This window comes from Salvelinus alpinus, chromosome 11 (genome assembly GCF_045679555.1).
Source record: "Salvelinus alpinus chromosome 11, SLU_Salpinus.1, whole genome shotgun sequence".
Classification (NCBI taxonomy): domain Eukaryota; kingdom Metazoa; phylum Chordata; class Actinopteri; order Salmoniformes; family Salmonidae; genus Salvelinus; species Salvelinus alpinus.
The window spans coordinates 64841541-64868147 of NC_092096.1; the positions used below are offsets into that span (position 1 = coordinate 64841541).

Genomic DNA, 26607 nt, shown 5'->3' on the forward strand with positions numbered 1-26607 from the left:
TGCCATCTCCTCATTGTTTTTTAGGAGCATTTACCCACGTGGGTGATTGAAAGATGAACTGAGGTCCACACTCCAGTCCAGTTGGTGGTGGTAATGCACCTTAAAGTTGGATGCCCACCACCATATAAAGTCCAAAGTAGAAGAAGAAGCCTGAAGGAGGAGAGATGACTAGAAACAAACTCGGATTACCATTTAATCTGTGGATTAAAGAGGACCAAGAGGACCTTGGGCATTTCAGGTAAAATAACAACCCAATGTTTATATGTGTAACCTTTATTTAACTTAGCATGTCAGTTAAGAACAAATTCTTATTTACAATGATGGCCTACCCCGGCCAAACCCGGACGACGCTGGGCCAATTGTGCGCCGCCCTATGGGACTCCCAACCACGGGCCGGATGTGATACAGCCTGGATTCGAACCAGGGACTGTAGTGATGCCTCTTGCACTGAGATGCAGTGCCTTAGATTGCTGCGCCACCCGGGAGCCCAGGACAAATTAGCTAGCAACAGCAAGCTAGCTAGCTAAATTGCCATAAATGTTTAACGCTTTTCGACCTGTCCCCAAATTAATATAGTTGGTTCAGAGTTCGTTTTGATATTTCAACCTGCGTGTCCTGATCGCGTCTGGTATGGGTTGACAAAATCAACATGCGCGTGCGTGATGGTGCACGCAGTCTGGTCAGCATGTAAGAGTGTAGCCTCACTCTGATGGCTGTTAGTACAGCAGTGAAGAGAGAGGAGGGTTAGTAGCTAAATGCTGACAGTAACACCAACCAACCAACCAACCCTAGTCTAAATGTCAGCTCTCAGAATGTTCCACTACGGAAGACTCAATTAAGGCAGCCTGCACTGCATGGTTTTAAGAAGTGAAGGATAGCACCTCGTGGTTTTAAGAAGTGAAGGATTGCACCTCATGGTTTTAAGAAGTGAAGGATTGCACCTCATGGTTTTAAGAAGTGAAGGATTGCACCTCATGGTTTTAAGAAGTGAAGGATTGCACCTCATGGTTTTAAAAAGTGAAGGATTGCACTGCAAGGTTTTAAGAAGTGAAGGATTGCACCTCATGGTTTTAAGAAGTGAAGGATTGCACCTCATGGTTTTAAGAAGTGAAGGATTGCACCTCATGGTTTTAAGAAGTGAAGGATTGCACCGTATGGTTTTAAGTGAAGGATTGCACCTCATGGTACATACAAGTGACGTATGAAAAGAATGAATGAATGAATAAGTAATGCTTCAATGGTTTACGAAAGACCTTTAGAATCATAACCTAGATACTGAATAAGAAGGGAAAACATTGTCTGTCAGAAATAGATACTCACAGCTTTTAAAGCTACAGTATATGGTAGAACACATGATTTAAATTAATCTAATTAATTAATGTTTAATTATAGCCCCCAAATGGAAATATAAAGCAATCTTTGAGTTAATGTTGTTTGGCAATAAATCTGTTGAATTGGCTGTATTCCAAAAGTAGTAATGCCATGGTAACACTGATGATCTATAGCTGAAATCAACTACAATCCTATGCACAGTATGCCCAATGTTCAAGAGGAAAAACGACATATCTATTACACATCTCCAAACAATACATTGAAACGGCCATCTCTAATCAACGCTAAAACCCCCTTTAACAAATTACAGGCACAGCCCAGCCAATCAGCAGCTCATATTTGATCGATGGGCTCAAGCGGAAGGCACATGTCATTCCTCCCATCTATTAAAGCCTCCAATAAGAGCGTGGCAGGGCCACGTCACATTTCAGACTTAATTGTCAGTGTGTGAGAGAGCAAGAGCTCAAGATTAACACCAGTGAGATCACACCTGTGAGATCTCCTGACCAGCCCACTCCCATTAGTGTGTGTGTGTGTGTGTGTGTGTGTGTGTGTGTGTGTGTGTGTGTGTGTGTGTGTGTGTGTGTGTGTGTGTGTGTGTGTGTGTGTGTGTGTGTGTGTGTGTGTGTGTGTGTACGTGTACATGTGGACCTGCCTACTCTCATGATCATCCATGGGAAACACATAGTCTACACCCACACGGCACATGTGGATGCACACACACACACACTGTACACACTCTGTGAGGCTCACGCAGTCCCACACTGATCCCCTGAAGCACGTGCTGACACTTGCACATTTGCACTCATGTACTATGACCTTAGACTCATATTATCATTATCTGAATTAGAACATTACCTCTCTATCTGCTGACTAAGTGGAAACACAACAACCACCACTCATCCTATACTGCGGGCATCGGCTTGTGTCTTTATTTTAATGATTACACTCTGTCATACTATATGTGCACTAGTGTCTATTGGCATTTCAAGGGGGTTTCCAGTAAATCAAAGTAGTGTTTAGCAACCCCATGACTATGTACAATGTTTTCTAACTAGCCACTCGTATTTTAATTACTCACTCTATGGTAACCTTTGACTAGTAACTATGGGCCTAGATTACTACTGTATAATAAAGGAAGGGCCTGACTTTTCTCTTGACTTTGACCCTGCTGGGCCTCCGTAGCTCTGGCACACTGATCCATCCAGACAGTCAGTGGGTGTGATCTGGCCACAAACCCAGCTCACAGCACTGTGTTGGGAGCTGGGGACTCTCCAGTGCCTCCAGAATGATTCTGCAACGTGTCTGCCGATGACGCAGCCTACGTTCCAATGTGATGACTTCATATTGTCCCTGACTGACTGATGTACACTAGGCTAGCATAGTATATTGTTATTAACCAATGAATGGCTGATCATCCAATAACCAATCTGGGATCTATTGAGGTAAAAAGAAAATCATCGCTGTTGACCCCTGTACAGACTGACTGGTAAACACAGACCGTGAAGAGCTATTCAGATATTTCAATGGGAAACTGTGGTGAATGTTGGTACCTGGTCGAAAAGAAGACTTGTCTTGTATTTCACCATGCGAGCAAAAAAGTTATACTAGGCTTTACATATTTTTTTTTGTGAGGCAAACACCTTCAGTTCAGATACTGCAGTCATTGAAATCTGCCCTCAATATACACTGAGTGTACAAAACATTAAGAACACCTTCCTAATATTGAGACCCACTCCCCCGTTTTGCCCTCAGAACAGCCTCAATGCGTCAGGGCATGGACTCTACAAGGTGTCAGGGCATGGACTCTACAAGGTGTCAGGGCATGGACTCTACAAGGAGTCAGGGCATGGACTCTACAAGGTGTTGAAAGCGTTCCACAGGGATGCTGGCCCATGTTGACTCCAATACTTCCCATAGTTGTGTCAAGTTGGCTGGATGTCCTTTGGCTGGTGGACCATTCTTGAAACACACAGGAAACTGTTGAGTGTAGAAAACCTACTACCATACCTTGTCTTGCCCATTCACCCTCTGAATGGCACACATACACAATCCATGTCTCAATTGTCTCAAAGCTTAAACATCCTTATTTAACCTGTCTCCTCCCCTTCATCTACACTGATTGAAGTGGATTTAACAAATGACATCAATTAGGGATTAATCTTGTTAGTCTGTCATGGAAAGAGCAGGTGTTCTTAATGTTATGTCCACTCACTGTATGATAGGGTATCAACCAGAGTCTATCGTTCAAATACCTCAGACCAACCTGGACCACACCTGATCCAGTTCATCATCACTACCAGTCAGCCAGGTCAGCAGGATGAACTAACCCATGTGGACACCAGCCTGCCAGGTCAGCAGGATGACCTAACCCATGTTGACACCAACCTGTGAGTCTGTGAACACATAGGTGAAGACTTTCCCATTTCCATCCATTCCAATTCACTAACCGTTCCATCAACATCAGTCATTACATCCATCCAACATTGCTCTAACAAACAGGTGTCATGACAAAAACGTCACTGCTCAGAGAAGACAGACAGTGTCCCAGTTCTAGATGGAATACAACATTTTTTCCCCTTTAGTACACGTCTCAGGTGAGTTTACAAGGTAGTGTTGATGATAACTCAGGACTGTTACGCATTCCTACCTCATTTCACAGACAAACTCCAACAACTTCTCATCAGTCATCAGCAGTGCAAACAGGGGAGCCCCCGAGTGACGCAGCGGTCAAAGGCACTGCATCTCAGTGCTAGAGGCGTCACTACAGACCCTGGTTCAATTCCAGGCTGTATCACAACCGGCCGCGATTGAGAGTCCCATAGGCGTGGGCCGGGGAAGGCCTTAACTGACTTGCCTAGTTAAATAAAGGTTAAATAAATAAAATACTGTGGTATTGATCGTCCACCTCATTAAAGCGGTTTGCCTGTTGTGGCTCTGACTCAGTAGTGAGAGGCAGCTCAGACTATTTCTAAGTCTGTGATTTCATCACATCTATGATGGTTTTGAGCCCATAGGCCAGTGGTTCCCAACCAGGGGTACTAGGACTGGGGGATAGTACCTGGGGGGTACTGGGCCTATTCACAGGGGGTACTTGAGAAGATTCGTGAGACCATAGGCTTACTGGTAAAATGCACATGAGGACGTACTTCTGGGGTACTCGGGGCAGAGCAAAATTCAGTTGGTGGTAAAGTAAGGGAAAAAGGTTGGGAACCACTACACTAGGCAAATAGGTCTTCTAGACATGAGGTTCACAGCAATGACGTTCTTCAACTACTCAGCTACTGCACTGTGCATGTTAGTCACAACCATAACTAGAGTCATTCATATGTAATGACATTGTATTACACGGGATGGACACGAGGAGGACTTGACACACTGATGTCCTCACACGAGACCAGTGTACCAGGCTATCAGCCTGCAGCTCCCAGGCAATGTAGCTAGATGTGGGGAGACAGCAATGCAACATAATGAAAACGCAATGATATGTCTGGAAGTGGAAACCTAGTCTAGTGAGCATTTCTACACCACATACTGTAGCCATATAAATGGCATTCCACAGTGGGACCTTTGTCTGAGAGTGGTTTCTGCTGAGTCAATGGATATTACAGGCCTATCAATATGCTTGTCTTAAATCTGTAATTGCTTTGCTGTGTAATAGCTGATAGTACCATAGATGATGACAATGTCAACATACAAACTGGTAATTGCCATCGAATTACTATGATCAAACCATATGCCTCACATACACTATAGTCTATAATAGGGCATAAGACCTTACCTGTGCTCATGGTAATGCTAGATTTTCTTCACTGTCCGATGTACAGTAGATTTATCCTCATTCAACTGCACACCTCTGGCCAGGACTGTGAGCTGCACATTAATGAAGCCTCTCCTTGCAGAAGATGCTTCCGTCGACTCAGAAGATGTAGTTTATAATAATATGTCGATGCTATGCAATTATCTGCCGCTGACAATCTAATGACGGCGATTCAGCGCTGACAGGCATGCACCGTGGTGTGGGTGTACGATCGCGCCCGACGCTTGCGTCGCTGCTTCGGCAGCAACATCCCTCCAGCCAGGTGATTAACAGCTCCACTGCGCTCCCCGCGAACAAGGGCTTCTGGGAAATAGAGTTTATACCAATAGAAATCAGTGTTAAAGTGAATCTCAAGTGGGTCTTTCTTGGACTACAATTTATGAGTTCTGCGACGCAGTGTAAACAAAACGCGTTGGATTGCACTGTGCAATAGAGCAGAGATCTGTATATAATGACGAGATGCTCATATATCCGCTCTAACAATGGGAGTAGTTGTCCCATAGGCGAAAGGGCAGGCTACAAGTTTAGCTCCAAAATAAGCCCATTAAAACGTATTAGGCTTATTTTGGACAGATATTTTTGGGCGATAGTGAAACCAGTCGCTTCGCCTCGTCCACCCTAGATAGAGAAGAGGCAATGCAACAATGGGTTATTCTTCAGAGGTTGCCTATTTGCCACTCGGGGCAAAGGAAGACAAAACGGTCATTTATAAGCAAATGTTCTGAACACAATGCTGTAGCCTGGAGTGAAGTCTAGTTCTGCAGATATAAGTAATTTCCCCTTCACTAATATTATTGGTCGCCTCTTTATAGGCGTATTATGTTCGGGATATTCTATTAGCCTATAGACATTTTACAAAGGCCTACATCACTTTTAATGATATAGGCCTGTAACATGCACGTGATGGAAATGCACAATAATGGCTGTGACAGATCAATAAATTATTCATCGAGTTATTACAAATTAATTGGAATCCATTATAGCTTCAGACTACACTTCTGGATTTGAAGTCTACCATTAGAAGAAATCAATACATTTAAACACTGCGTATAAAGTACAAAACAGAACAGTATAGTTCAGGCCTGCTGTAAAGCGCTATTCAAGGTTTTAGGATTTTTCTTCCTTGGGCTTTTAGTGGCTCCTGGTGGTCAAATTAACAGCCTCATCTTCAAGGCTATGTTTACGACAACCGTTTCGGCCAGATGAAAACAAATACACTATACAATGTTGCAACTAAGTTGTACGTGAAACACTGGTTACAGTGTTCATCATAACCTCATATTTCAAAAAAAATTAAATACATAAATAACCTCATATTTCTACTTCAGGGTGGCAACAAATTTAACAAGATATGGAGGGGCGTTATCTTGACCGACCTGAGACAGCATGTTATGTTATGTTTACACAAGGCAAATAGTTTTTGATTAGCTAGCGAACGTTACTTATTAGTGACACGGATGTGCAATTGAAAGGATCAGATAAGACGAATTTGGAATAGAGATTGTTCTTGCAAGAGACAAAAAAAAGAACCATCTTGTGTACATGGTAAGTAAGGTGAAGCTACGGCAGAATGATAGTAAAGTTATTTATTTATTTAACCAGGTAGGCCAGTTGAGAACAAGTTATCATTTACAACTGCGACCTGGCCAAGATACAGCAAAGCAGTGCGACAAAGACAACACCTATTTGCTAGTTAGATAGCTTTAGGTTTTAGGAAAAGGGCCATATGAATCCGGCTACCGTATGATATGAATACTAGCTAGCTAACGACAGTCCAAAGCTTGCTATATTATGTTCCGTTGAATCTTATATTTGCATGAGAGTTATTCGGTGACGTATGCTGATGCTGTTGACCAATGCAGGTCCAACATTGTTGTTTGAAAAGATCTGCAAAGGAGAGGAGAAAGGCCGGAGGCGTTATGCCGCTCAGCGTGCAGAGACAGAAAAGAATGCACCTTCTTTCAGTGGGAAGATGAAAAGGTAAGGTAAGCGAGTTATCTTTTTGAATCCCCTGTCAAATATAGTGGGCCTAATATATATAGACCGTTCCAGTGATGGCCACTCAGGCACAGGTGGGATTGGAAATGTTCACAAACGCGTGCAAAACAAACCGCTTTTGTCCATTTATTAGCAGCACACATAAACATGTAGCTAGCAAAAATTCCATACAGCCAGATGTAATTACAGTAGGCACATATCATAGTTCCAATGTGTTAATGGTAAGAGCTGTATCACAGTTTCTAAAATGCATAGCTGTTCTCTTGACTGTATGCTCTCCATATCTGTGGATACGTTAAGATAGTTTACTCAGGCCTTTTACCTTAAAAAGTCCGGTCTACTTAACTGAGTCTTCCATAGACACCAATGCAAAAGCTGCTGAGTCTGGTCTACTTAGTTCAATAGGATAATCTAATTTGCATACTCCTCCCGTCCTCTCTAATTTGCATACTCTATTTGAGGTCAGAGGGGGAGGACCTCTAGCTTTCTCATCCAATGGGTTTTGAGAAGGAGAGAAGATGCGAGGACTACGCAATTGAGATTCTCCCGTTGACTTTCATTGAACCCGGGAAAAAACAAACAGAGAGTGGGTTGTCTCGCTTCCTCTTCCATCGCTGCCTGTGTATCCCCACTTCCTGGTCACCTGTGACATGACCAGTGACTCAACATATAGTGCCCTCTATACAAATTAAGTATACTATACAAAGACAGACAAACTATAGACAACACAACAACCAAATAAGTTGGCCAAAATGGCTTCTACAATAGCCTACAATTCCTTTTTTGGAAGCCTAATGAATGCCTCTGCCTTCTCGAAAGTCCTTGTTTGTGCACATATACAGTAGCTAACTACACTCCCTTGTTTTCACCAGGCGTGTGACATGTCTGTTTGTGTTGTAGGTGTCTGAGGCCAGGCTTATGGCCTGAGAGGAGGTGAACCGGTCAAAGATGCCAACTTCCACCCATCGGGAGTACTGCTCCAGGTAAATATCCTACACCTGTCCTGACATGTAGGGGGACTCTATCCACGGAACTATTCCATGTTAGAGATGGAACAGTATAGTTCTGTGGATAACAGTCCTACTGTAAGCTCCCGAGTGGAGCAGCGGTCTAAGGCACTGCAACTCAGTGCTAGAGGCGTCAGTACAGACCCTGGTTCAATCCCGGGTTGTATCACAACCGGCCGTGATTGGGAGTCCCATAGGGCGGCGCACAATTGGCCCAGCGTCGTCCGGTTTGGCCGGGATAGGCCGTCATTGTAAAAAAAAAAAAAAGAATTTGTTCTTAACTGACTTAACTGACTTGCCTAGTTAAATAAAGAAATCTAAGTACCTTTGATAAGTTGCTTGACAGATCATATAATGAGTATTTCAATTGATAGTTCTCCCCACCTCTACATAATGTTCTTCCACTTAAAACAATGGTTGTTTTGTTTCTTTCTTCCAATCCAGGTTTTAAAAGTTCCTCGTTCTCCCTCTAGGAAGGAAGTTCTGCCAGGACTGTCAGCTCCTCCTCCTAACGGGAGAATGGGAAGGCCACGCCTCTCACAAGATGTCGCAGGCTGATGACATCAGAGGCCCGGGCTGAGCAGGCCCAGTCTGATGCTGAAATCCTTGGAGAACAAGAAGAGTAATGCCCAGTACCTGTTCGCTGACCGCAGCTGTCACTTCCTGTTGGAGAACATTGCCAAGCGGGGCTACAGGAAGGTTCTCTGTGTCGGGACACCCAGGTGAGGGCTTTGATTTGGACTTCCTGTCTGTCGTGTTGTTTAAACAGGGGTCATGTTAATTAGGGCCAAATGTTTTACAAGTTGGGTTCACATAGTACCTCCCGCTTCATGCCTTTTCAAAGTGTTTTCTTCCATTTCGTGCCTACTGAACATGATCTGGTGTTTTAGGTTAGATTTAAGTGCTTTGTTACGCTCTTTGAGTTGTTGTGATTTGTCTTGTTGTGTTTTTAAATATATCAATCAAAAGCATCATAGCCAATAATTAAAAGTACAGACGTTCTATATTACAATGTTAAGTGTTTCAGGGATTGTTTGATATTATGTGTGATTGTTTATTTCACTCTTTCTTCCTGACCATGAGCTGATCAAGCTAAGAAACCAGGAAGGTAAAGGTGACCCCATGAAAAGTCTGCTACTGGCTGTAAACTTCAAGTCAGTTTTATTTGATAAGGTCACACAATGCATTGCTCAGATGAACATTTGCTATGAGTGAACAAAACAGGCATAGAAATGAATTGAGAGTAGAGCACACACTTTGAATAGTACATGACTGTGCGTATCGAACCATGCTTATTGACATTTATGGATCGCTATCGGAGTGTTGAAGTCCCGTATCTCCATATGGCTGGGCCACACCTGTCCCTCTGATGGTCTTAGGAAGCAGAACGCAGGGTACAGGGGCTCAGTGAACTGATGATGCACCCTATCAAACACGGTCGTCAGGGCTGCAGAGAACTCCTGCAGGACCTTCATAGTCTCGGCATCGTAGAACGCCAGCTTTCCCTTCTCGTAGTGCACCCACACGCCCACCCTACCTGGCACCCCTCGCCCGCTTGCGGAGCACAACACGTGCCTGTCGTTGTGCCAGGCGGAGAGACGGCCATGCCTGAGCTCCACACACCACGAGTTTCTGTTCCGCCCCAGCTTGGCGCCTTTGTCCCGCCCCTTCCTGTCCAGGCAGCCGTAGGCCACGCCCACAGCCCAGGCGGAGCAGCAGCGGACGTCGGCCTCCCAGTAGCGTTGGCCCGTTGTCACGGCGACAGAGCCCAGGGCACAGCAGACCTTGTCGAACTGGAGAGGGTGCTCTGGAGAAGACTGGGCAAAGTCAGAGAAGCACATGCCTCGTCCTTCTCCCGTCACTGTGATCTTGCTATGGCAGGTCTGCCTGTCCATCATCACTGGGAAAGAATCTGCAAACGAATAAAAACAGAAACCCTTTCTGTATCTGTCTCTTTTCCCCCCCAAATCCTACCTAGATCCAGAGTGAGATGTTACCATGTAGAGATTTGATCACAGCCTCTGTGGCTAGCTGGATAAGCAGACATAACGGTTTGTTACCCAGCAACAGTGTCTTCCTCTGAAGCTGGGCCTTCAGGTCCTTGTAGAAGGAGCGTAGGGTTTTCAGAAGCTTCTCAAACCTCTCTTCGTTCAGCCGGATCTCTGCTTCGGAAGCATCTGGCTTCTTATGGCTACAGGAGGACAGACAGTTCCACATGGACTTATCCCAATCACAGAGTTCCTATACATTTTCATCAACAAAAAGCCTAGTCATAACATCTCAAGGTAGGAAAATGAGAGAGTATTGTTTTATATTTTTTTTTACCTGAGATTGGCAGGAATATTCTGTAAAATGGAGTACACACAATTGTTGAAATGGCGTAACACTGAAACTCCCGTTAGCCTACATATGTGGTTAATCTGAAGTATCTAGAATCAGACCTGTTTATCGCCCCCTGTCCAAGTCTGCCCCAGGGATTTCTGGGTAGTGGTGATGCTCCTCTGGACCAGTCCTAGGTGCTGGTCCCAGCCCTTCAGGACATGGTCTAGTCTGGCGCTGGTCTCTATGCGGTCCAGCTCCAGAGAGTCCACCATGGCCTGCTGGTCTCTCTGCAGGGCAGCCCTCATGCCCTCGACCCTCTCCCTCACCTGGTGCTTCATCACCTCTGTGCTCCTCTTCATGAGAGGTGAGGAAATTGTGAAGTTAAGGGGAACCCATAGCTTCGATGCAAGTCTGTTTCTGAGCCAACTTCTATGTCGTTCGCCATGACAATGACAAACGATTTATCAGACTGGCACCAGCGCTAGGGAACTTGATGTGTTATGAGTAAGAAAAAACAAGTCTCTCATTCTAATCCGTTATTTCAGCTAGTCTACGTTACCAATACAAGGTTAGGAAATATGGAGAGAATTCTCTATGGGTTGTGTTGCCCTTGGCTGCAGTGGCACTTATGGACCATAGGGAGCCAGTGTTGTACTCACAGAGAGATCAGCCTTGCGTTTCTTCAGAGATTGAATGTGGGCCTTAGTTCTGGTTCTTTCTGACTGCAGTTCCTCCAGGCGTCTGGACAGCTGCTCCTACAGCACAGATGGGGTTTGAGAGGACAACACAGAGTGAAACTCTCATTGATGGTTTTCTCAAATACTGCAAATGAGAATTGCTTCTGAATAGATTGATTCTCAGTCACTGCTAATGACGATTGATTTTGAATCGATTGGTTTCCAATTTGCTAGTGCAAATGAAACCGTCTTGTTTAAATAAAGGTGAAATACTAGACATTACCACCAGGGAATCATTGGTAACAGGACTAGTAGCAGTTACTATCATAACATTTACCTCAGAGAGATGTCTGGATGCAGCCACCTTGCGGAGCAGCTTTGGGGAGCGAGGGTACGGCTGAACCACCCCGTCTCCAGTAGCGGGACTGTCGAGGGGGACCAGTGAGAGCGTGCCATCCTGTAGCACTGCCTGATATTCTACAGGGGGATCCATGGCACCACTCTGGACTGAGAGCAAAGAGCCAGGGGACACGTCCGGTCTCTGGTCATCGGTTAGTAGGTCCTTATCTGCCATGGCTAAGAAAGTGGTAGTCACATAAACTTAGAGACACTTAAATCTATTTCCTACCACTGTGCTTTGATAATTTCCTTCATTCAAGATGTGGTTGACAGTTGGAGGTGAATTCAGAATTCAATCTAACAAATGTGATGGCTGTGTGATTGTATTTGGTAAGCGAGCTAGTTCCTCTGGTTTTAGGAGGCTGGTATACTGCAGTCTCAAGAGGCTTGTCTGTTAACACTCCTGCGCTCTCCAGGCTCCATTATGATAAACCCTTGCACAACTTAGTCAAAGTTTTCAAAATACAGGTACTGCCACAACTTAGTCAAATAAATATTTTGCAGGATAGCTAGGCTAATTGCAGGATAGCAGAATTGATTAATGCATCATATAGCTCAATGCATTTCATTGAAATGAATTCTTGACTCAAGTTTACCAATGCCTTCTGTTATTTAATCATAACCCTCCTGCAGCTTTAAGGAAATTAGTTCTGTGCCCGACAATCCCAAACGAATCAATATTGGTATAACCTAATGTATGTTTATGAGCTGTATGTATGTTTATACTCACTCTGTTCCTATGTCTCATCCGTTCTCTCTGCGTGTCTGCAAGGAATGTGTCAGACTGAACACCAGCAAGGGTGTGGTGTCGAGTAACAAGCTGAGTCCTGTGTGTTTGTGTGTATGAGTGAGTGAGCCTTACTGTTGCTCAAGTGCCTTTCAGTGATTATCTTGACAAGATTGGAAATGTATAATCACACCCATACAAACCAGTGGACTTCCTGTTAAGTACAGGAGGAGGCCAGCTGCCGTGGTTGTCCCACCCTAATCCTCCATGCTCATAGTGATCCTACGTTACACGGAATCAACGATTTAATGAAAGCACTAGCAGATGTCATGTGGAAATCTTGTTTATGTCTGTTCCAGATATGCTCAGTTCTATGACGAGTTCAACCACCACTTCTTTAGAGAAGAGGTTAAAGTTTCAACCTTATGATTGTCTTAAAATACATTTGTCCAAAGGCTTGATCCTTATTTTTATGAGTATTGAATTCCATGTAATGTTTTTAAACAGGCAGCGAGTGGGGTCGTCCAAGCCTTCCTCAGTGAGGGGGAATGGGAAGAAAGTGATCATGGTGTCTGACCCTCCATTCGGGGGCCTGGTGAATCCTCTGGCCCACAGTTTCCCCCAAATCTCAGAAACGTAGAGGAAACTGCAGACCTCCGGTTAGCGATGCATTTAACTAATTTGTCTCCGCTAATGAAATAAATTAAATGCCAATCGATTGGATATTTATAAGTAGAAATGAAGGACTTAAATCCATAACCAGATTTTTTTTTTGTGTGTTTCTTTTAGTTTTTTTTGGTGTGTGTGTGTGTTTCTCCAGAGAGAACAGTGTGGAGATGGTTTGGAGCTTCCCATACTTCTTTGAGCCGTGCATCCTGGAGTGCTTCCCCTCTCTCACCATGCTAGACTACCAGGCAAGCCAGTTGTATTCAGACGTATTGGCTAATCTTAGGAGCACAGCTTGACATGTGTACATTAGTAAAAGATAATGATTGATAATAATGTGCATTTACTATAATGTATGTATACCCGATGTCTCTCTGCTTGTCACTCAGCATTACGGATTGTGGGTAAGGCCTTGTGGTAGACTAGCGTCCTGTCCAGGAGGTGTACTTGTACATCAAGCTGCCTCACGCTACAGAAACTGGAGATAGGCTCCTGGACTATGGGCGTTCTGGCTCAGACAAGGCTACTTACTTTGTTTTACTGTATGTAGTCCTTCCGCCACCAAACGGACTCATTGTTGTTCTCCTAGGTGGACTATGACAACCATCCCCTGAACAAACATGGAAAGACGGGCAGAAAGCAGTCCCCTGTCCGCCTGTTCACCAACCTGACACCACGAGACATCATCCTCCCTAAAGAGGAGGGGTTACAGGTACACACATCAACCTGACCCTCCTTCCTGAGGGGTTACAGGTACAACACATCAACCTGACCCTCCTTCCTGAGGGGGGGTTACAGGTACACACATCAACCTGACCCTCCTTCCTGAGGGGGGGTTACAGGTACACACATCAACCTGACCCTCCTTCCTGAGGGGGGGTTACAGGTACAACACATCAACCTGACCCTCCTTCCTGAGGGGGGGTTACAGGTACACACATCAACCTGACCCTCCTTCCTGAGGGGGGGGTTACAGGTACACACATCAACCTGACCCTCCTTCCTGAGGGGGGGTTACAGGTACACATCAACCTGACCCTCCTTCCTGAGGGGGGGTTACAGGTACACATCAACCTGACCCTCCTTCCTGAGGGGGGGGGGGGTTACAGGTACAACACACTATTCCATGTTGCACATGAGCCAAATGCCTATTACAGTAATGTAATCATAGTAAGATGTCATCCTAAATGGAACATGGAAAATCTAGATTGTCTTATTGGTCAGTTTAAAAAGGATTCATTTTGGTGGGATAAAATATATATATTATATATAGATAATTATTAGAGTGGAATTCTGAAGAGATTACATTTGATTCGTCTGTCTTGGTCTTTGCTTCTCTTAGATTCTGCAAAGTCTGTGAGAGATGTGTGGTCTGAGAACAAGCATTGCGTTAAATGCAACGTATGCCCTTCGAAGGTATGTCTTTCCCCACGGCAGGCTGGAAAAGTCATGTTGCAACAGTTTTAACTTGAAATAATTGTCTACGTTGCGTTGAATGAGAGGTGCATGTGCCTCAGATGCGGCGATATCACTTTTCACAACAGACTCAGTTATCTTCTCTCTTTGTTCCTTCAGGATGGGAGACAGTGGAAGTGTTGCTCAGAGTGTCAGACGTGCGTGAAACCATGTGAGTATCTCCTAGACTGCTAACACTGCCAAACCCCGATGTTCATGGTTTGGGTTGAGTGACGATTTGACTGGCACCTCTCCCCCTCGCCAGCCTGGCGTCACTGCCAGTCCTGTGGCCGCTGTGCCCTCCGGGACAACCCCTGTGGGAACAGCCCATGTCTGGAAGGCTGCTTCAACTGTGGTAGCTTGAAGCACAAACGCAGAGCCTGTCCCCTCAAAGACAGGACCAGTAACAAGTGAGTTTAGTGTACTTCATATACACAGAGAAACACAGAAACAGGGCTGACACTAAACTACTGTATGCTCCCAGCTCTACCCATGTCAGTACAGTTTTGTTACACGCCCTAAATGGCGTGTTTCTCTGAGGGTTTGTACGGATTGTGTTTGCCTGTGTGAGTGTGTCTGAACTTGCTCTCTCCCTCCTGTCCCAGTAAGACCAAGGGAGGCAAGATCCTGCCCAAACAACAACCCAAAAAGTCAAATTCCAAGAGGCAGTCTGGAGCCCAGCACAGAGCCAACAAGTTGAAGGAGACAGCAGAGTGGTCACAACTCACCACACAGCAAGGGAGATGTGTGTGTGTTTAGCAGATGTGAAGTAGTCATAAGTTGCCAACTTGTGTGTGTGGTTGGTTGCTGTACTGTAGACAGTCAGTCTTTTAAAGACATTTAAGTAATTTTTTTGCTTTTGTGTAACGCTGTACGTCAATGTGTAACGCTGTTTTTGTAGCGCTAGTAGGAACAAGTCCACACAAAGAACAGAAGCTGTGTCGTTGAAGAAGGCTCTGCGCATGCTTGACGTTACCTCCAGAATGAGGTCTAGGCTGTGTCGTTGAAGAAGGCTCTGCGCATGCTTGACGTTACCTCCAGAATGAGGTCTAGGCTGTGTCGTTGAAGAAGGCTCTGCACATGCCTGACGTTACCTCCAGAATGAGGTCTAGGCTGTGTCATTGAAGAAGGCTCTGCACATGCTTGACGTTACCTCCAGAATGAGGTCTAGGCTGTGTCGTTGAAGAAGGCTCTGCGCATGCTTGACGTTACCTCCAGAATGAGGTCTAGGCTGTGTCGTTGAAGAAGGCTCTGCGCATGCTTGACGTTACCTCCAGAATGAGGTCTAGGCTGTGTCGTTGAAGAAGGCTCTGCGCATGCTTGACGTTACCTCCAGAATGAGGTCTAGGCTGTGTCGTTGAAGAAGGCTCTGCACATGCCTGACGTTACCTCCAGAATGAGGTCTAGGCTGTGTCGTTGAAGAAGGCTCTGCGCATGCTTGACGTTACCTCCAGAATGAGGTCTAGGCTGTGTCGTTGAAGAAGGCTCTGCGCATGCTTGACGTTACCTCCAGAATGAGGTCTAGGCTGTGTCGTTGAAGAAGGCTCTGCGCATGCTTGACGTTACCTCCAGAATGAGGTCTAGGCTGTGTCGTTGAAGAAGGCTCTGCACATGTTTGACGTTACCTCCAGAATGAGGTCTAGGCTGTGTCGTTGAAGAAGGCTCTGCACATGCTTGACGTTACCTCCAGAATGAGGTCTAGGCTGTGTCGTTGAAGAAGGCTCTGCACATGCTTGACGTTACCTCCAGAATGAGGTCTAGGCCATTGCATCAAAATAACTGACTGGACTGTATGTATGAAGCTAAAGCTGAGCTTTTGAGGGGATTTATGTAAGAAAACAGGTGAAAGGCATGCATTTTATTTTGATCAAGACGGTGGGGTGGAAATACAATATTTTCCTACCCTGCAGGCGGATGATATGGAAAATAGAGAAAAGAATTCCTTTGATATCTAGAAAGAGAAAATATAGCCTTTTTTTAGAAGCTGATTTGCAATCGGCATGTATATTCACATGAACCTAAGGGAAGCATAAATGCATGTTCATTTTTTTGTCACTTCCTTTGTTAGCCACTAATTTCTTCCTGTATATGTCATAAACACCATTCCCTGTGGATTTTCTGTTTATTTTCTTCCAATTAACCTTGTGTCACAGTTGTTATTTAGTAAACAATCCTCTGAATATCTGGCTCCGATTCATTTGAATGACACTGTGATACACTGCTATCCTCTATTGGTCCCCAGAGTTCTGTATTGAGTAATGTCTTTTGCAGAGTGAATGCAGTGTCCAAGTCGCACCCCATAGTGCATTGCAGTGGGCAAAGGTGTGTGGGAGTGGACCTAACAAGACCTCACCCAGACGCTGATCAGATATGACACTGAGCTTACATGCACACACACCGGTCGTTGCATGGCGACAAGGGAGTATTAGAACATGTGTAACAGTATAACTTTACGTCCGCCCCCTCGCCCATACCCGGGCTCGAACCAGGGACCCTCTGCACACATCAACAACAGTCACCCACGAAGCTTCGTTACCCATCGCTCCACAAAAGCCGCGGCCCTTGCAGAGCAAGGGGAACCACTACTTCAAGGTCTCAAAGCGAGTGACGTAACCGATTGAAACGCTATTAGCGCGCACCACCGCTAACTAGCTAGCCATTTCACATCCGTTACGCACGCACACACACACACTTGCTCACAGCCAGATTCATACATATATTCATGGAGAAGGTGAGGGGGAAAAAAGAGATTGACAGTGAGCTGTTACACACAGCCCAATGTTTTTCCTCACAATGGTAAAGGTCTCTTCAGGACAACTTTGCTTCAGTGAGCTCAGCCAAGATCAATTGTTAAATGTCCCTGGCGTCATGAAGAGCCTGTGCATGGATTACAAACAGTTGAGTCCATTTGGGCTAACTCCTTACATCCAGTTCCACTGGTCTGTGTCGATCATTTCCTGGTCAATCATCCATATCAACAAACATCCTGTTTGGTTAGAGGACTGACGTTCTGTCAGGCACATTTCCTCAGAGAGAGAGAACAAAAGAGGGACAGGGACTGGAAAGAAAAGCCAAATGTGCAAAGCCAGAGAGAGAATTAAAGAAAGACAGACAGACAGGGACTGGCAAACCAGAGAGAGAGGAAAAAGCAAGGGTCCACCAGACTGTTTGAAGCTGTTTGACTGAAGCAAACAGGTCTGACTGGCGTTCCTACTAAACAGATCTGTATGTGCTGTCTTCCTCTATGAACTGGACATTAGTCTATGGGGGACAAAACAATCTAATTTGATCTGGGATTAACTAGACTTTCTCACCTCCAATAAATTCAAATGGAGATGTGTTTTTCTCTTTTTCCTCCATCAAACCACTACAGGAACAGGTTGTAGGAGGGATGAGAGAAGGAGTAGAAAGAAGTGGAGAGGTGGATCAGAATGGAGATGAAAGAAACCAATGTGTGGACGTACACATATACACACACTGCCCATTCTGTCACCTCTCAGTTATAATGTTCACTTATCTTTCAGAGGGTATTACGGTCACCATGGTGATAAGTCATGTTTTGGTCCAGGTTCTTATGGTGGACGGACAACGTCCTTGTCAGGTCAGGTCACACAAAGCTCTTGTTGTGGTATGGTGCCAGCCAGGATTTTTTCTTGCTCAGGGAATTCTCTGAGCCCTAGTCACATAATGTGGTCAGGAAAAACTCAGGGCCATTTAGATATAATTGTGATACCTCCACAACACCAAACCAACTGTCAGTTAATTAATCAACTGTCACAACACCAAACCAACTGTCACAACACCAAACCAACTGTCAGTTAACCAACTATCACAACACCAAACCAACTGTCAGTTAACCAACTATCACAACACCAAACCAACTGTCAGTTAACCAACTGTCACAACACCAAATCAACTGTCAGTTAATCAACTGTCACAACACCAAATCAACTGTCAGTTAATCAACTGTCACAACACCAAACCAACTGTCAGTTAACCAACTGTCACAACACCAAATCAACTGTCAGTTAATCAACTGTCACATCACCAAACCAACTGTCAGTTAACCAACTATCACAACACCAAACCAACTGTCAGTTAACCAACTGTCACAACACCAAACCAACTGTCAGTTAACCAACTATCACAACACCAAACCAACTGTCAGTTAACCAACTGTCACAACACCAAATCAACTGTCAGTTAATCAACTGTCACAACACCAAACCAACTGTCAGTTAATCAACTGTCACAACACCAAACCAACTGTCAGTTAACCAACTATCACAACACCAAACCAACTGTCAGTTAACCAACTGTCACAACACCAAATCAACTGTCAGTTAATCAACTGTCACAACACCAAACCAACTGTCACAACACCAAACCAACTGTCAGTTAACCAACTATCACAACACCAAACCAACTGTCAGTTAATCAACTGTCACAACACCAAACCAACTGTCAGTTAACCAACTGTCACAACACCAAACCAACTGTCAGTTGATCAACTGTCACAACACCAAACCAACTGTCAGTTAATCAACTGTCACAACACCAAACCAACTGTCAGTTAACCAACTGTCACAACACCAAACCAACTGTCAGTTAATCAACTATCACAACACCAAACCAACTGTCAGTTAACCAACTGTCACAACACCAAACCAACTGTCAGTTAACCAACTGTCACAACACCAAATCAACTGTCAGTTAACCAACTGTCACAACACCAAACCAACTGTCAGTTAACCAACTGTCACAACACCAAACCAACTGTCACAACACCAAACCAACTGTCAGTTAACCAACTATCACAACACCAAACTAACTGTCACAACACCAAACCAGCTGTCAGTTAACCAACTGTCACAACACCAAACCAACTGTCAGTTAACCAACTGTCACAACACCAAACCAACTGTCACAACACCAAACCAACTGTCAGTTAACCAACTGTCACAACACCAAACCAACTGTCAGTTAACCAACTATCACAACACCAAACCAACTGTCACAACACCAAACCAACTGTCAGTTAACCAACTGTCACAACACCAAATCAACTGTCAGTTAACCAACTATCACAACACCAAACCAACTGTCACAACACCAAACCAGCTGTCAGTTTACCAACTGTCACAACACCAAACCAACTGTCAGTTAACCAACTGTCACAACACCAAACCAACTGTCACAACACCAAATCAACTGTCAGTCAACCAACTATCACAACACCAAACCAACTGTCACAACACCAAATCAACTGTCAGTTAACCAACTATCACAACACCAAACCAACTGTCACAACACCAAATCAACTGTCAGTTAACCAACTGTCACAACACCAAACCAACTGTCAACGAACTTCTGTATTGTGATGATTGACCCAGTTGATTGACACATGGAGCACTATATGTGAAGTTCATATATCCATAATTTATTAACCGACTACACACTGAGAGGAGCTAGAGACTACAGTTAGGCCAACTGTGAAAATTGTCAACAACAGCTGCAGTAGAGAGAATGTTGCCCATTCTGGCTCTAAATGTTGACAGTTGCCTGCCTCAGGCCTGAAAATGCCAGCAACTTATACAGCCATGTGGGTCAAAATGGGTCAAAATGGTAGCGGTGATGGGGGTTCTTCTGTGCTGTGGGAGAAGGGGTCTGGTGAGGACACAGAGTGTTTGTGTGCGTGTGTGTGTGTATGTGTTTAGTGACTGCCTACATTCTCAGCGTGTTTCTACAGTCAAGATTGATGACCATTCCATCAGCTCTCCCTGTTATGCCTGGCTCTGTCTCGGATACACAATCCAATGACCTGTTATTGTGTGTGAACTAGAGTTGGATGGCTCTGTTTGCATTAGCCTAAGTGTGTCCGTGCATGCGTGCGCTTGTGTCTGTGCATTACACTTTCTTATCCCCGTGGCAGCTTCACTTCCTGGGTTCCAAACAGGATCAAAACAATTCCATCACAACAAAACAACAACAGCCTACATCATAAACAAATCAATACATCATAAACAAATCAATACATCATAAACAAGTCAATACATCATAAACAAATCAATACATCATAAACAAGTCAATACATCATAAACAAATCAATACATCATAAACAAGTCAATACATCATAAACAAATCAATACATCATAAACAAATCAATACATCATACACAAATCAATACATCATACACAAATCAATACATCATACACAAATCAATACATCATACACAAATCAATACATCATAAACAAGTCAATACATCATAAACAAGTCAATACATCATAAACAAATCAATACATCATAAACAAGTCAATACATCATAAACAAGTCAATACATCATAAACAAATCAATAAATCATAAACAAATCAATACATCATAAACAAGTCAATACATCATAAACAAATCAATACATCATAAACAAATCAATACATCATAAACAAATCAATACATCATAAACAAGTCAATACATCATAAACAAGTCAATACATCATAAACAAATCAATACATCATAAACAAGTCAATACATCATAAACAAGTCAATACATCATAAACAAATCAATACATCATAAACAAGTCAATACATCATAAACAAATCAATACATCATAAACAAATCAATACATCATAAACAAATCAATACATCATACAAGACATCATTATATTGTTACTCTATTATTGCAAAGCTGTTATGCCACGTTACTTCTTCATTATCAGAAGACCTCCAAAGTCGATCTAAATGAATACCTTACAATGATATAATCTAACTGTCAGCCTTCCTTCTTGCACCCCTCCTTACCACTCATATGAATATTGTTATGATTAGCCTTCTGTGATTGTGAGATTCCTGGACTCATAGACACATCCATTGATGTGTAGTAAAGAAAAATCATATCTCTGGTTAAACCCCGGTGTTTGTTCTGGAACGGGTTGCCTATGCTGACAAAATCCCCCCACGGAGAATGGTGTTCTTCTCCTCTGGCCCTCAGCATGCTGGTTAAACACTGAACTGGACATTCTGTACAGTTGACTTCTGTGATTGGCCTGTACACACACAGACAGGGAGGTTACCACAAGCTGTAAGGAAGCTAAATGGGATGATGGGATGTTACAGTGGGGAAAAATAGCTGCAGGTCAAATATATATATATTTTTTAAATTGGGTCATCCTTTTGATAACCTGTACATCACTAGAGAATACAAAATAAAAAAGGCTTTTACATGACACAACCAAAGTAATCAGATGCTAGCAAAGTAGTGTAGCTTTTAGCGTAGCAATTATGGGATGTCTCTTTGAACCCTGTAACGTTTGAAGCATGGGGAACAACCACCCAGCTGGTCTGTTGGGGTCTCCTTTCATCCAGAGGGAACAAATTCAACACATCCTCATGCCACTGCAGCTGACACACACCTGGGATCTAACATGAATCACACAGACACACACACATACACACGCTCCAATGAGGGTGCACGCACACATGCTAGCACATATGCACCTGTGCACGCAAACATAAACATGCACACAGCCTCAGCAATGGGAGTGATACAATAGCCAGCTTGGTGTCATAGACTAGACGTTACATAGTAAACAAATGATAAAATATCCAGCCTGGTCTCATAGACTAGACGTTACATAGTAAACGAATGATAAAATAGCAACAGCCAAACCTTCAGACTACATCCAACTACTCCACACATCCCATACACATGCAAACACACAAAGTTGAAGATGCAGCATGTCTCATCACAGACACTCCCCACTTCCCAGTTGACTTCAACTTCTGAAACTCCAGAGACTAGTTACTGGGAGGTGTGGAATGGAGAAGAGAAAAGTGGAGAGGGAACCTCTGTGTACCAACCAGGACTGGACTGGACCCTGGAGACTAGTTACTGGGACGTGTGGAGGACCTGACAGGTCAATATATACACACACACGATTAATAATAGACCTGTATGTTCAACGAGCATAGGTCTTCTGAGAGTTGTTGGGCAATAGAGAGATATACAGTAAAGGGAGAGAGGGAGAGAGAGAGGGAGAGAGGGAGAGAGAGAGTGGGAGAAGCAGAGAGGGAAAAGAGCGTCGAAAAAAGGAGGAAATAGATAGAGAGTTAGAGAGAGACAAAGAGAGAGATAGCGGGAGAGAAGGTCCCAGCCCAGTCCAGCTCTCTATCCCTGCAGGCCTGCACAGTTTCCTGGGCAGGGAGCGAGGGAGTGAGGGAGGCAGGCAGGGAGCGAGGGAGGGAGGGAGGGAGGCAGGAGAGAGAAGTGGAGTGGTGGGAGAATGGGTTGCAGCGGTGGGGGCCGGCAAGGTCTCCGCCACGGCAGAAACGAAGCAATTATGAAACCCTCTCTACATCCCTTGATCCTTTCCATCCCATCTAGAATATAAATAAACGTCCAATCCCCCGGAGCCCTTGCCAGAGAGGGGAAAGCCAGTCCCCCCAGAGCCCTCGCCAGAGAGGGGAAAGCCAGTTCCCCCGGAGCCCTCGCAAGAGAGGGGAAAGCCAGTACCCCCGGAGCCCTCGCCAGAGAGGGGAAAGTCAGTCCCCCCGGAGCCCTCGCCAGAGAGGGGAAAGCCAGTCCCCCCGGAGCCCTCGCCAGAGAGTGGAAAGCCAGACCCCCAGAGCCCTCGCCAGAGAGGGGAAAGCAAGACCCCCGGAGCCCTCGCCAGAGAGGGGAAAGCCAGACCCCCGGAGCCCTCGCCAGAGAGGGGAAAGTTTAACACGAAAGGAGAGGAGAGAAAGAAAGACGAGGAGAAGGGAAGAGAGGAAACCCCTTGTCTCTGGTGTCAGAGTGAGTGTTCGGTGGTCAGAAGAGAAGGAACGCCTTGTCTCTGCTGTCAGAGTGAGTGTTCGGTGGTCAGAAGAGAAGGAACCCCTTGTCTCTGCTGTCAGAGTGAGTGTTCGGTGGTCAGAAGAGAAGGAACCCCTTGTCTCTGCTGTCAGAGTGAGTGTTCGGTGGTCAGAAGAGAAGGAACACATTCCTCCACCATGGGGTGAGTACTGCGGCGATGACAGTGTGTGTGTGTGTGTGTGTGTGTGTGTGTGTGTGTGTGTGTGTGTGTGTGTGTGTGTGTGTGTGTGTGTGTGTGTGTGTGTGTGTGTGTGTGTGTGTGTGTGTGTGTGTGTGTGTGTGTGGAAGGAAGAGGAAGTGGAGGTTTTTATTGATCTGTGTATGGTTGGCTGGTTTGAAGACAGGACAGAGAGAGACACAATGTAATACCAGCTGGTCTCCGTGCATCCAACCACTCCGTTCCACTGCTGTGAGTGTTCTCTCTGTGTGTGTGTGTGTGTGTGTGTGTGTGTGTGTGTGTGTGTGTGTGTGTGTGTGTGTGTGTGTGTGTGTGTGTGTGTGTGTGTGTGTGTGTGTGTGTGTGTGTGTGTGTGTGTGTGTGTGTGTGTGTGTGTGTGTGTGTGTGTGTGTGTGTGTGTGTGTTTACTAGTGCTCCATCCAGCAGCTTTGATGAGTTATGGATGTAGTTTATAGGGTCAAGGGACTCACACACACAACCAGAAATCACCTCTGGCATTTAGGTGTGTGTGTGTGTGTGTGTGTGTGTGTGTGTGTGTGTGTGTGTGTGTGTGTGTGTGTGTGTGTGTGTGTGTGTGTGTGTGTGTGTGTGTGTGTGTGTGTGTGTGTGTGTGTGTGTGTGTGTGTGTGTGTGTGTGCGTGTGTGTGCGTGTGTGCGCACGTGCGTGTCATCTAGATTACATTAATTTAAGTGTGTGGCATCGAATCCGACCTGGGACTATAATTGACGGTGCATAATGGAACAATCTCCCAACTTAATTCTTTCTGAGTGAAACTTTTACACTGAAGAAAAACCAAGCAGACGAAAAATAACTTAAGTGGTCCACTGTCTCAGAGCGGGTGGTTTGACCTCCCTACGGTTTACATCCACTCACAGCCCAAAACCTTTCAACACTCAGGCTTGTTTTTCCGCGAGTTGCCTCCAGACTATATTTATTGTCCTTTATCGAGAGTTAGCGACGGTGGTGGCGGGCGTTGATGTAACCCTGCTGGATATATCTAGTCTCTATTCCCTCCCTCTTTGACAGCTCTTAGCTCACAGGACCATTTGCAATAAGCGCGGGCCCGCTTTTACACATCGCCCGGTGCGCGCCCATGGCGACTAATGTAAATAAACACAGTAAAAGTCGGCAGTGGCTCCCAGGAACGGGGCGTTTTGCAGAGTGAAGCCTGTCTTAGCGGGGTCGTGGGAGTCTGTATCGGTCCCTGGGAGGGAGATTTCTCTAAAAAAAGGAAAACATCTGTATTAAGCCAAAAGAGACAAACCCTGGTCAGCTCTGACCTCTAACCTTTAAGAGTGGACTATCCTGATTGGCCCAAACCCTGTGAGGACTGGAGTCTGTATGGAGGAGTCTTGGAGCTTCCTAGCTGGTCAGTTTTCTTCTTAAACTCTGGAGACAGCATGTGTGTCCTCTCTCTCTCTCTCTTTCTGTCTGCCGACTGTCTCTTTTCTATTTGTCACTCATTTTATAAGGTTATAGAATAGACTATGGGGCTTCTCCCTCTGTTCCTAACTCACCACCGAGCTTCATCAGAGGACATCAACATTGGCCCTCTGCACATGTTGATACTAGTTCTGCCTGAGACTGGACTCATGAAAGAATTCTTGGTGTTTTTCTCTTTATCGGCTGAGTATCCCTTCAGTCCTGGAGGCTTATCTGTGACGTCGGCAAGGCTAATATCAGAGGCTTCCATCACAGTAGAATACCTGATGGTGGGGACTACTTTGTTTGTTCTGACTATATACAGTATGGCCTCTTCAACACTTTCTGGTCGGTTCTGGTCTGCTACTCATTCTGCATTAAAACCCAACAGTCTGCTTTTGTTATCTTTGTCTCGGAGGAATTTATTTTGATTTGTGGGTCCTTTGCTGGTTGTTTTAGTACAGATGTCTGTGTGTATTTTGATTGGTGTGGAGAACTCTTTGATTGTATGAAACGGCTGAGTGTGTTAATGACACAGTGTATTGATATAACTTCTGATCTATTTATGGGGTGTGTGTTTACTGGAGCAGTGTCTTAGCCAATGGGGTGCTTTTGACCAGAGGAATGCACAGATCAGAGCAATGTGAAGAAGTTCAGGGCTGTGAGGGTTGGTGCAAAGCTCTGGTCCTCAAGTAAGGTTATTGGTCAATGTTGAGTGGTTCAGGTCAATTATTCAACCTTCTGCAATTGGTCAGATTGAGGAGATAATGGTCAACATTTAATACAGAAAATAGCGTAACCTCAGAGTGCAGTCTGTCATGCACTCTGCCCTCTAGTGGTAACAAACCAGAATTGCCAGTTAATAGTGTCTTGTGACAAAAGTATAATAAAAATCGAATTGTTCTAACAGAGTTAACCAGTGTTGTAAAGTACTTAAGTAAAAATACTTTAGAGTACTACTTAAGTAATTTTTGGGAGTTATGTGTATTTTACTTTACTATTTATATTTTTGACAACTTTTACTTTTACTTCACTACATTCCTAAAGAAAATAATGTACTTTTTACTCCCTACATTTTCCCTGACACCCAAAAGTACTCGTTACATTTTGAATGCTTAGCAGGACAGGAAAATGGTCCAATTGATGCACTTATCAAGAGAACATCCCTGGTCCTACTGTCTCTGATCTGGCGTACTCACTAAACACAAGTGCTTGGTTTGTAAATTATGTCCGGGTGTTGGAGTGTGCCCCTGTTTATCCGTAAAAAAAATAACATGCATAATCTTGCCAACTGGTTTGCTTATTATAAGGAATTTGAAATTATTTATACTTTTACTTTTGATACTTAAGTATATTTAGCAATTACATTTACTTTTGACACTTAAGTATATTTTAAAGCAAATACTTTTAGACTTTTAATCAAATATTATTTTACCTGGTGGCTTTTACTTATACTTGAGTCATTTTCTATTAAGGTATCTTTACTTTTACTCAAGTATGACAGATGGGTACTTTTCCCACCCCTGGAGTTTACCATTAGAATGTTGGTTTTAAACGCTCATTATTACGTCACCAAGGACAACACTGTTGATAACTACTCTTCCCATTCCAAATATTCACTTCAGCTCGTTCAGTTCCTTTTCGCCCGCTAGCACCACTTGTCACGAACACAGGCCTGTTTCCAGGATGGCCACTGCTACCTACAACTACATGTACAGCTCCAACCCACCTTTCATATCCCTGATTAGATA

At 44.4% G+C, this 26607-nt stretch overlaps 2 protein-coding genes and 1 pseudogene across 3 annotated transcripts in view; 2 read left to right on the forward strand and 1 right to left on the reverse strand.

The window, feature by feature from the left end:
- Nucleotides 1-6989: 6989 nt before the first annotated feature.
- Nucleotides 6990-16577, forward strand: LOC139533364 (rRNA N(6)-adenosine-methyltransferase ZCCHC4-like; annotated as a pseudogene).
- LOC139534669 (E3 ubiquitin-protein ligase TRIM62) lies at nucleotides 9302-12444 on the reverse strand. Of its 2 annotated transcripts, none has more exons than XM_071333987.1 (7): nucleotides 12286-12444; nucleotides 11494-11732; nucleotides 11139-11234; nucleotides 10599-10832; nucleotides 10483-10502; nucleotides 10218-10348; nucleotides 9302-10069 (listed from the first exon to the last, which is right to left on the reverse strand). In XM_071333987.1, exons 2-7 carry the CDS (start codon nucleotides 11728-11730, stop codon nucleotides 9450-9452), a joined length of 1338 nt encoding a protein of 445 aa, XP_071190088.1. In that variant the 5' UTR covers nucleotides 11731-11732; nucleotides 12286-12444; the 3' UTR covers nucleotides 9302-9449. The 2 variants fall into 2 exon arrangements, with proteins under 2 accessions (XP_071190088.1, XP_071190087.1); XM_071333986.1 differs by having other exon boundaries at nucleotides 10155-10348.
- Nucleotides 16578-22802: 6225 nt separating the features above from the next.
- The window catches only part of LOC139534670 (cGMP-specific 3',5'-cyclic phosphodiesterase-like), a 127967-nt gene continuing 124162 nt past the window's right edge, over nucleotides 22803-26607 (forward strand). The window contains exon 1 of the mRNA XM_071333990.1: nucleotides 22803-23397. Within this exon, the coding sequence (XP_071190091.1) occupies nucleotides 23393-23397 (5 nt within the window). The 5' untranslated portion in view covers nucleotides 22803-23392. The remainder of the gene's footprint in view (nucleotides 23398-26607) is intronic.

Bases quoted from the DNA above. Each gene is read 5' to 3' on its own strand.
- LOC139534669 (XM_071333986.1), bottom strand. From the start codon at position 11,730: ATGGCAGATAAGGACCTACTAACCGATGACCAGAGACCGGACGTGTCC. The intron at 11,235-11,493 runs GTAAATGTTATG...TCTGTGCTGTAG, and splicing joins CATCCAGACATCTCTCTGAG to GAGCAGCTGTCCAGACGCCT. The intron at 10,503-10,598 runs GTCTGATTCTAG...TCCATTTTACAG, and splicing joins GGACAGGGGGCGATAAACAG to AATATTCCTGCCAATCTCAG.